Source organism: Zalophus californianus, chromosome 10 (assembly GCF_009762305.2).
Source record: "Zalophus californianus isolate mZalCal1 chromosome 10, mZalCal1.pri.v2, whole genome shotgun sequence".
Taxonomy (NCBI): Eukaryota; Metazoa; Chordata; class Mammalia; order Carnivora; family Otariidae; genus Zalophus; species Zalophus californianus.
Window position 1 is genome coordinate 48,094,520 of NC_045604.1, and position 11,193 is coordinate 48,105,712.

General features: G+C 38.6%; 1 protein-coding gene and 1 pseudogene across 6 annotated transcripts in view; one reads left to right on the forward strand and one right to left on the reverse strand.

Moving 5' to 3' along the window:
* Window positions 1–11,193, reverse strand: part of AXDND1 (axonemal dynein light chain domain containing 1) — a 103,370-nt gene that overhangs the window by 63,720 nt on the left and 28,457 nt on the right. For all 6 annotated transcript variants that reach the window (XM_027610215.2, XM_027610214.2, XM_027610213.2 and 3 more), the window contains 2 exons: window positions 2,694–2,834; window positions 1,911–2,015 (listed from right to left, as the gene is read on the reverse strand). In XM_027610215.2, coding sequence (XP_027466016.1) covers window positions 1,911–2,015; window positions 2,694–2,834 — 246 coding nt within the window. The remainder of the gene's footprint in view (window positions 1–1,910; window positions 2,016–2,693; window positions 2,835–11,193) is intronic.
* LOC113932003 lies at window positions 6,412–11,159 on the forward strand (annotated as a pseudogene).

Genomic DNA, 11,193 nt, shown 5'->3' on the forward strand with positions numbered 1-11,193 from the left:
AGTAAAAGACGGGAATGAGTATCAGACGAGCACAGATGCAGGCGGGTGGGTAGATTTAGGGGTGAGAGCTGGAGTTCTCTTGCGTTTGCTTCTACTTTTTAGAAAGCAAGCTCATCAGCTCAGAAAAAGGATGGAGAGATACTATTAGAGGAATGAGGATAGAAGACAAAGTATAGAATAGTTTTCTGCTAAGACAAGAAGGGTGAATCATCTACAGAAAACAGCAGTATATTCAGTGCACAGAAAATGATCAAGGTACCCTTCTCATTCGAATAAAAGTAGGAATGTATCTCTGAATTTAGATTTTGTATACATTTGTGTTTTTCTTGACATTTTAAAAAAATAGTTACTCTTCAACACATTTTTTTAAAAAAGCAGAAGACTATGCTGAATTAAAAGGATCATAAAACAAGGTACAATATGCGGCCCTAGATTGGATACTGGTTTGGACAACCCAATGTAAAATACATTTTGGGAATAATTGGGAAAATCTGAATATGACCTGGGTAATTTGTGAAGTGAAACTTTACTGAAATAGGTAGAGACTAATGACTGGAAAAAAAAAAAACAGGCTGTATAACAGTGTATACAGTACAATTTAAAACAATGCATGTGTGCATATATACATAGGAAAAAAGGATATACACTAAGGCATGTATAGCAGTAATCTATGAGTGGTCAAACGGATATTTTTAATTCATTTTTGCTTGTTTGTATTTTCTACTTACAAGGCACATATAATGCTTCTATGATAGTATATGATTTTTAATCAAATAAGAAAAATTAAAAATACAATCAGATATATCATTTGATATATACCCAAGAGCTCCTAGTAATCAGAACTCTAACCGAAAATGAAACAGGATAAAGGTCAACAAATTACAGCCTGTGGGTTTACAACCCACCACTTGTGTTTTGTATAGAACACAAGCTAAGAATTTTAGATTTTTAGTTTTTTACATATTTTACTTTTTATATTTTTAATGGTTAAAAAAGCAATAGGATAACAATATTTTGTGACACATGAAAATTTTCATACCTTCAAATTTCAGTGTCAATAAATAAAGTTTTATTGGAACACAGCCATGTTCTGGTATTGCCCTTGCCTGCTTTTACACTATAGTAGCACACATTACGAAGGCAGAGTTGACTGATAGTTGCATCAGAAACCATATCTCACCACCTGACCCTTTACAGGAAAAGTTTGCTAACCCTTAAAATAGGATAAAAACATTAGGACTGTAGTAGATTTATTAAAATCTAAAAAAGAACTAGACTCACACTACTAATTAGGAAAACACAAACAAAAACCAGATACCTTTTCATACCCATCAGACTGATAAAAGATATGGACAAAAGGGAAATCTCATACACTGATGAGAGTATATACTGGTACGACTACTTTGTAGAGCATTTGGCAACATGCTGGGAAGACAAGGCCATGCATAGCCTATGACCCAGTAACTCCACTTCTAGGGATACACCCCTGGAAAATTCACACAAGAAGACATTAATGAGGGTGCCTGGGTGGCTCAGTTGGTTAAGCGACTGCCTTCGGCTCAGGTCATGATCCTGGAGTCCTGGGATCGAGTCCCACATCGGGCTCCCTGCTCCGCGGGGAGTCTGCTTCTCCCTCTGACCCTCTTCCCTCTCGTGCTCTCTATCTCTCATTCTCTCTCTCTCAAATAAATAAATAAAATCTTAAAAAAAAAAAAGAAGACATTAATGAGATGTGTATTAAACAGTGGCAGGAGGAGTTACTAAATATGTTTATTAAAAGTTTCTTGTACCTATATTAACTCCTACAGGCACTGTTGTAATAAAAAACTTCAAATGTTTCTATAAAATTTTGTTTCTTCAAATAAGGTGTGAAGCATGTATGACATAATGGCTAACATCTGGTAACTCACCTAGCATTCTTTTCAGCATCTAAAAGAGCTTGTGCCAAATCCTTGTGGGCTTTCTCTGCTTCCTTTGTTAATTTCATATCATGAGCCCGAACCAGACACAGCTCCCTGAAATAAAGCAAAGAAATTTTATATTCATAGTTGAAGAGTTCCAAAAAGTTTCTACCCAGAAAATCCGATTTATACTCAGGAATCTTCTCAGTTATGTGTAAATCTCTTCCTAGTTTTTATACTTTATAAGCCAAATCAAGAAATCTAGTGTCCATTTGGATGGAATTCCATCAGGCTTGGCAATGGAATCTGGTTGGCTAGAAAGGGCAGAAAGATGATGTGAGAAATCCTCTCGAATAGAGAGAAGGCAGATGCTAACAGGCAAGGCCACCAGGCTGCTATGTCCTACCCTCTGACATGCCTACCTTACCCTCTTCATTCTTGCCACGAATCTTCTTGGCACAGATTAGAGGATCACTAATCTTGACTGCTATGTAACACTTACCCTCTTTGGGATTTAAACCTTAACATCCATAATCATGCCACTACTCTGTAAACATGACTAAGATCAACATCTCAGTCCTAGAAGGAGAATAGCAATCGCTTCCCTATCAAACACACACAGAGCCCTAGTTTTGTGTTAACGTGTGTAACCCAGTCCTTTCTGTCTCTTCCTAAACCCCCAAAAAGAAAAAGAGTCCTCACTTTTAACCATTCTACTTTTCCTGTTTTTTATTCTCTTTAGAGTCACGGTTTTGACTTGTGTTTTGTGTTTAAGATAATCACAGATTTTACCTGGTCAGTTCTTCAATAACATTCTTAAAATTGTACAGTTCTTCTAAAATGCGCTGGTCCATCATTCGCTGAGTTACCAAGTCTTTGTAGAAATCAATCATCTGCCGTGCAATTTGGTCAAGCATTTGTACATACCGCTCTCTGCATGAGAAAGAAAACAAGGTTATCATGCAAAAAAAGAAAAGGAAAAAAGAGCGAGAAAATATATGAAAGAAAAAGTAATGTTAGGGAAAGAAATAGATGCAGGAAGAACAAGATAGGAAAAGAAAGGGAACTAATATGTATATTCCTGCCATGCTCACACAAACAAATGAACTGTGGAGGATTTTAACCAGAGTCATAATCATTTGAAATGTAATGTTTGAGATGTAAAACAAAATGAGGACTTCTTTTATTTCTTCTTCTAAATTATAAATTCTATGAGGATAGAAACCATGTCTTACGTATTTATATAGAATGGGATTTTTTATAAGTAGTTGAATTCATGAATAAATCCACTTTTCTCAAGTTGTTTAAACCCAAAAAGACACCAACTGTTCAAAAATGAATAAAGACCCTAAATTCAAAGAAGTCATTTCTTTCAGTCTGAATAAAACCAAATATTTGGAAATGATCACAAATGATAAATTACGAATACCATACTGAGCAGCCTTTATTTGTATTAAAATTGATCTTGGTGTTATATCCTAAGCCTGAGACCACTGAATTATAATATCTTTGAGTTGGAATGGTCGATTACTCTTGTTTTTTTTTTAAGATTTTATTTATTTATTTGTTAGAGAGAGAGTGCAAGCAGGGGGAGCTGCAGGCATTGGGAGAGGGAGAAGCAGGCTCCCCGCTGAGGAGGGAGCCTGACATGGGGCTGGATCCCAGGACCCTGGGATCATGACCTGAGCCGAAGGCAGACGCTTAACCATCTGAGCCACCCAGGTGCCCCTGGTCATTTAGTTTAATCTCTCACCCATAACAGAAAGAATTATCCAGCCCTTGCTTAAACGCCTAGAATTACAGAGAGTTTATCAGTTCGGTATGTAGTTCATACACTAGGAAGTATCAATTCTTTAAGACTTCCCTCCTGGAAATACAAGGACAAAATACTCTGAAGGGTCTTCTTATTACAACAACTAGATCCATGACAGAGCATACTTTCTGAAGCATTATTGGGCTTCCAGGAAAAAAACAGAAGTCTCTAGGGGCGACAAACAAAAACAATAAATAAGATACAATATACTAAGTCCCGGGATCGAGTCCCACATCAGGCTCCCTGCTCAGCGGGAAGTCTGCTTCTCCCTCTGACCCTCCCCCCTCTCATGTGCTCTCTCTCTCTCTCTCATTCTCACTCTCTCAAATAAATAAATAAATCTTTAAAAAAAAAAAAAAAGAACTAAACCCCCTGATGCAGAGACCCACCCGCGGGAGGGATATCACAGGTGTGGAGGTTCCACACTGAAGAGCAAGGGGTTCAAGCCCCACACTGGGCAACCCTTGCCTGGGGATCTGCACTGGGAAGATGAGCTCCCAATAACATCTGGCTTTGAAAATCAGCAGGGCTTACTCCAGGAGAGCCAGAGGGTTATAGGAACTGAGATTCTGTTCTTAAAGGGCTGCCACACAGTATCCCTCACTCTGAGACCCAACACAAAGGCAGCAGTTTGAAAAGCACCTGGGCTCGAGTGAAGGAGATTTACTGACAAATTTTAGGGTGTGTGATGGAGGGACAGGGATCTATAGGAAATTTCTCCAGGAAAAAAAGTGCTGGTAAGCACTATTTTTTTTTTTTTTTTTTTTGCCTTCCTTCAGCCTAGATGGCCTAACACTGGTGGATACCAGTTCTGACACTCTCCATTTACCTTGTCTGCACCTATGGACCCATCCCAGCATCCCCTTGCAGACCCATCCTGCCCAACCTGCCCACCCTGGCAACTGTGTCTTCCAAAGCCTCTAGTGTCCTGTAATACGCAGCAGGTAGCCTCAGCTAGGACAGACACTCCTCCAGAGTGCCTCCTGCCCTGCCCCTGCTCTCGTGCATGGCACGTGCTCTCTCTCAAATAAATAAATAAATAAATCAGACGGTTAAATACAAAGGGTGTTATATGTAAACTCATGGTAACCACAGGTCATGATCTCAGGGTCATGAGATCGAGCCCCATGTCAGGCTCTGTGCTGGGCATGAAGCCTGCTTAAGATTCTCTCTCTCCCTCTCCCTCTGCCCCTCCCCTGCACAGATGCACATGCACACTCTCTCATAAATAAATAAATAAATAAATAGACTGTTAAATACATAGGGTATTACAGATAAACCTCATGATAACCACAAACCAAAACCTATAACAAATACACAAGAAATCATAAAGAGAAAGGAATCCAAGCATGATACTAAAAAAAATCATCAAATTGCCAAAGAAAGGGAAAGAGAAGAACATAAAAAGAACCAAGAGGGGTGCCCGGCTGGCTCAGTCAGTAAGAATGCAACTCTTGATCTTGGGGTTGTAAGTTCAAGCCTCATGTTAAGTATGGAAATAAAAATAAAATCTTAAGAAAACAAAGAACCGGGATGCCTGGGTGGCTCAGTTGGTTAAGCGTCTGCCTTTGGCTCGGGTCATGATCCCAGGGTCCTGGGATTGAGTCCCATATCAGGCTCCTTGCTCAGCAGGGAATCTGCTTCTTCCTCTGCCTGCCTCTCTCACGCTCTCATTCTGACAAATAAATAAATAAAATATAAAAAAAAAAAGAACCAGAAACAATCAACAAAATTGCAATAAGTATAAACTTATCAATAATTAATTTAAATGTAAATGGACTAAAGGTCAAAAGACATAGGTGATTAAATGGATAAAAATAAGTAAGACTCCTATATGCTGCCTACAAGAGACTCACTTCAAATATAAAGACATATGCAAAATGAGTGAAGGGATAGAAAACCATATTCCATGCAAATGGAAATAAAAAACCTGGGGTAGCAATAATTATATCACACAAAATAGACTTTAGAACAACAAACATAACAAGAGACAAAAATAGCATTACATAATGATAAAGGGGATACAGCAATTTATTTACCAACAAATTCAACAACCTAGAAGAAATGGATAAATTCCTAGAAACATACAATCTTCCCAGAATGAATCAGGAAGAAATAGAAAATCTAAACAGATGAATTACTAGTAATTAAATTGAATCAATAAACAAAAAACTCTCAAAACCAACAGAAGTCAGGACCTGACTGCTACAAATGTAAATTCTACCAAACATTTAAAGAAGACTTAATATCTATTCTCAAACTATTCCAAAAAACAGAAAAGGAAGAATTGTTTCAAATTCATTCTATAAGGACAGCACTACCCTGATAGCAAAACCAAAGACACCACAAAAGAAGGGAAGGGAAGGGAGGAAAAGAAAAGAAGATAAAAGAAAAGAAAATTAGAAGCCAATATCCCTAATGAACACAGATGCAAAAATCCTCAACAAAATATTAGCAAACTGAATTCAATAATACATTTAAAGGATCATTCACCACAATCAAGTGCAATTTATTCCAGGGATGCAAGGATGGGTCAATATCCACAAATCAGTGTGATATACCACATTAACAAAATGGAGAATAAAAATCATATGGTCATCTCATTAAATGCAGAAAAATCATTTGGCAAATTCAACATCCATTTATGATAAAAACTCTCAACAAAGTGATATAGAGGGAACAAAACTCAATATAACAATGGCTATCTGTGACAAACCCACAGCTAATATACTCAGTGGTGAAAAGGTGAAAGCTTTTCTTTAAGATCAGTAACAAGACAAGTGTGTTTACTCTTGCCACTTTTATTCAACACAGTACTAGAAGTCCTAGCCACAGCAATCAGACAAGAAACAAAAATAAAAGGCAACCAAATTAGTAAGGAAGAAATAAAACTATTTGCAGATGACATAATACTATATATAGAAAACCCTAAAGACTCCACCAAAAAACTCAGAATAAATGAATTCAGTAAATTTGCAGGATATAAAATTAATATACAGAAATATGTTGTTTTTATATACTAATAAACTAGCAGAAAGAGAAATTAAGAAAACGATCCCATTTACAATTGCACCAAAAATAATAAAATACCTAGGAATAAATTTTACCAAGGAGGTGGAAGATGTATACTCTGAAAACTACAAGATACTGATGAAAGAAATTAAAGGTAACATAAACAAATTGAAAGATATACCCTGCTCATGGATTGGAAGAATTAATATCATTAAAATGTCCATACTGGGGCTCCTGGGTGGCTCAGTCTTTGGGTGTCTGCCTTCGGCTCAGGTAATGATCCCAGGTCCTGGGATCGAGCCCCACATTGGGCTCCCTCCTTGGCAGGAGGTCTGCTTCTCCCTCTCCCACTCCTCCTGCTTGTGTTCCCTCTCTCACTGTGTCTTTCTCTGTCAAATAAATAAATAAAACCTTTAAAAAAAAAAAATGTCCATACTGCCCAAAGCAAGCTACAGGTTCAATGAAATCTCTATCAAAATACTAACAACAGGGGTTCCTGGGTGGCTAAGTCGTTAGGCATCTGCCTTCAGCTCAGGTCATGATCCCAGGGTCCTGGGATTGAGCCCCACGTTGGGCTCCCTGCTCAGCGGAGCCTGCTTCTCCCTCTCCCACTCTCCCTGTTTGTGTTACCTTTCTCGCTGTGTCTGTCAAATAAATAAATAAAATCTTTTTAAAAATGCTAACAATGTTTTTTACAGAACTAGAATAATCCTAAATTCATATGGAACCTTGGAGGACCCTGAATAGCCAAAGCAATCTTGAGAAAGGAGAACAAAGCTGAAGGTATCACATTCCCAGATTTCAAACTATACTACAATTCATTGGTGATCAGAACAGTGTGGTACTAGCACAAAAATAGACACATAGATCAATGGAATAAAACAGAGAGCCCAGAAATAAACCCACATTTATATAGTCAATTAATCTATGACAAAGGAAGCAAAATTATACAATGGGGAAAAGACAGTCTCTTTGATAAATAGTATTGAGAAAACTGGACAAACATAAGCAAAGGAATGAAAGTAGACCACTTTCTTATACCACATACAAAAATAAAGTCAAAATGGATTAAAGACTTAAATATGAGCCCTAAAACCACAAAACTCCTAAAAAACAAAAATAGGCCATAATCTCTCTGACATCAGTCTTAGCAATATTTGTTTGGATCTATCTCTTCAGAAAAGGCAACAAAAGCAAAAATAAACAAGTGGGACTATACCAAAATAAAAAGCTTTTGCACAGTGACAGAAACCATCAATGAAACAAAAGACAATCTACTCAATTGGAGATACTTGCAAATGACATACCCAATAAGGAGCTATTATCCAAAATATATAGAGAAATCATACAACTTAACACCAATAAAATAATCTGATTTCAAAATGGGCAGAAGGGGTGCCTGGGTGGCTCAGTCAGTAAAGCATCTGCCTTCAGTTCAGGTCATAATCCCAGGGTCCTGGAATCCAGCCCTGCATCAGGCTCCCTGCTCTCAGGGAGCCAGCTTCTCCCTCCCCTCCCTGCTCATGTGCTAGCATGTGCTCTCTCTCTCAAATAAATAAATCTTTAAAAATAAATAAATGGTGGCTCAGTTGGTTAAGCGACTGCCTCCGGCTCAGGTCATGATCCCAGAGTCCCGGGATCGAGTCCCGCATCGGGCTCCCTGCTCAGTGAGGAGCCTGCTTCTCCCTCTGACCCTCCCCTCCTCTCATGTACTCTCTCTCTCTCATTCTTGCTCTCTCAAATAAATAAAGAAATCTTTAAAAAAAAATTTAAAAAGTAAAAAATAAATAAGTAAAATAAATAAAAATGGGCAGAAGACATGAATAAAACCTTTTCCAAAAAACACATACAGATGATCAACAAACACATGAAAAGATGTTCAACATCACTAAATCATCAGGGAAATGCACATCAAAACCACAATGAGATATCACTTCATACCTGTCAGAATGGCTAAAATCAAAAAGACCCAAAATAACAAGTGTTGATGTGGATGTGGAGAAAAAGGAACCCTCGTGCACTGTTGGTGAGAATGTAAATTGGTGCAGCACTATGAAAATAATATGGAGGTTCCTCAAAAAATTAAAAATAAAAATACCAGATGATCTAGTAATTCCACTTCTGAGTATTTACCTGAAGAACATGCAAACACTAATTTGAAAAGATATATGCGCTCCTATGCTTATTGCAGCACTATTTATAATAACCAAAATATAGAAGCAACCTAAGTATCCATCAATAAATGAATGGATACAACAGAATATTATTCAGTCAATAAAAAAAGGAAATCTTGCTATTTGTGATATGACTAGACCTAAAGGGTATGATGCTAAGTGACATAAATCAGAGAAAGACAAATACCATTTGACTTCACTTATGTGTAGAATCTAAAAAACAAAACAAAGAAAACAGAAACAGACTCATAAATACAGAGAACAAATTGATGGTTGCCAGAGGGGAAGGTGTAAAGGGCTAGGCAAAACAGTTGAAGGGGACTAAGAGGTATAAACTCCCAGTTATACAATAAATAAGTCATGAGGATGTAAAGTACAGCGCAGGGAATATAGTCAAAAATATTGTATTAACTTTATGGTGACTTATCATGGAGAATATCTCATAATGTACATAGTGTCAAATCACTGTTGTTGTACATCTGACACTAATATAATATTGTCAACTATACTTCAATTAAAAATAAATAAATTTTTTAAAAAGACCAACACTGAGGGGCACCTGGGTAGCTCAGTCGGTTAAGCTGCCTTCAGCTCAGGTCATGATCCCAGGGTCCTGGGATCAAGCCCCGCATCCGGCTCCCTGCTCAGCAGGGAGTCTGTTTCTCCCTCTCCCTCTCTCTCTGCCCCTCCCACCCCCACTTGTGCTGTCTCTGTCAAATAAATATTTGTACAGAGAGGGGGCGCCTGGGTGGCTCAGTCCTTAAGCGTCTGCCTTCGGCTCAGGTCATGATCCTGGGGTCCTGGGGTCCTGGGGTCCTGGCCCCCCCTGCTTGTGTTTCTGCTCTCACTATCTCTCTCTCTGTCAAATGAATGAATAAAATCTTTAAAAAAAAATTTGTACGGAGTACAAATATTTGTACAAAAGTACAAATAAATATTTGACAGAGAGAGAGCACAGCAGGGGCAGCGGGAGACGGAGAAGCAGGCTCCCCACCAAGCAAGGAGCCCAATGTGGGGCTTGATCCCAGGACCCTAGAATCATGACCTGAGCCAAAGGCAGATGCTTAACTGACTGAGCCACCCAGGCGCCCAATAAATAAAATCTTAAAAAAAAAAAAAAAATACCAACACTGGGTCCAAGACTAAGCCTTGGACCAGCTTCAAAGTAGGAGATCTGAGTACTGGACTACTGCATAAAGCCAGGATTCCAGAATGAAGAAAATGTAAATCCTCTCTTCAGGAAGCATCCATGATTTACAACCTGAGGATTTCATGATTAAGATTAGCCAAATGTTACCTATAAAAGCAAATACTGCAAAATACTCATCTAAATAAATCATCACACAGACCCGCCCCGGACTCCAAACTGCGCATGTCCCATCCGGCTTGCCGTCTTCGCAGCCACGGCGGCCGCCACGCTCCCCCACGTGGCTGGCCCTGCAAGCGGGGGCCAGGACCCTGCGTGCCTTCTGTACCTCCGTGTCTCTGGCCACCCGCTCTGCAATACCAAGCCCGCGTACAGCAGACAGAACATCCAGATATGAAAGACCACTGAGAAGAAAGGCACTGAGAAAATGACCATTGACCAAGATTGGCCTAGTGTTTATCCTGTTGCAGCACCATTTAAACCCTCTCCTGTACCTCTTCCCATTCGAATGGGTTATGCAGTAAAAAGGGGGGTGCCCATGGCAAAGGAGGGAAATCTAGAACTTTTAAAGATACCCAATTTTCTGCATTTAACTCTTGTAGCAATTAAAAAGCACTGTGAAGCTCTTAAAGATTTCTGCACTGAGTGGCCAGCTGCACTGGACAGTGATGAGAAATGCGAGAAGCTTTTTCCCATTGAAATTGACACAACTGATTATGTTTCAGCTGGACCATCTATTCGAAACCCCAAAGCACAAGTAGTAACCTTAAGGGTGCCCTTTAAAGAAACAGAATTATGATTATGCAATGTATCTGCTAACAGTTTTATACCATGAGTCTTGGAAAACCAAAGAATGGGAGAAAGATAAGACTGAAGCAGACATGGAAGAGTATGTATGGAACAATAGCTCCTCTGAAAAAAGTATCCTGGAAACACTTCTCCAAATGAAAGCTGCTGAGAAAAATCTGCAAGTAAATAAAGAAGAGCGCCTTGCTACAAAAGAAGTTGAAGAATACAAAAAGTCTGTTGTTAGTCTTAAGAAAGAGGAGGAAAATGAAAATACCCTTTCTCAGTACAAAGAATCAGTAAAGAAACTATTAAATCTAATGTGATTTGTTTAGAAAAATCTCCTTGATTTGTTAATTT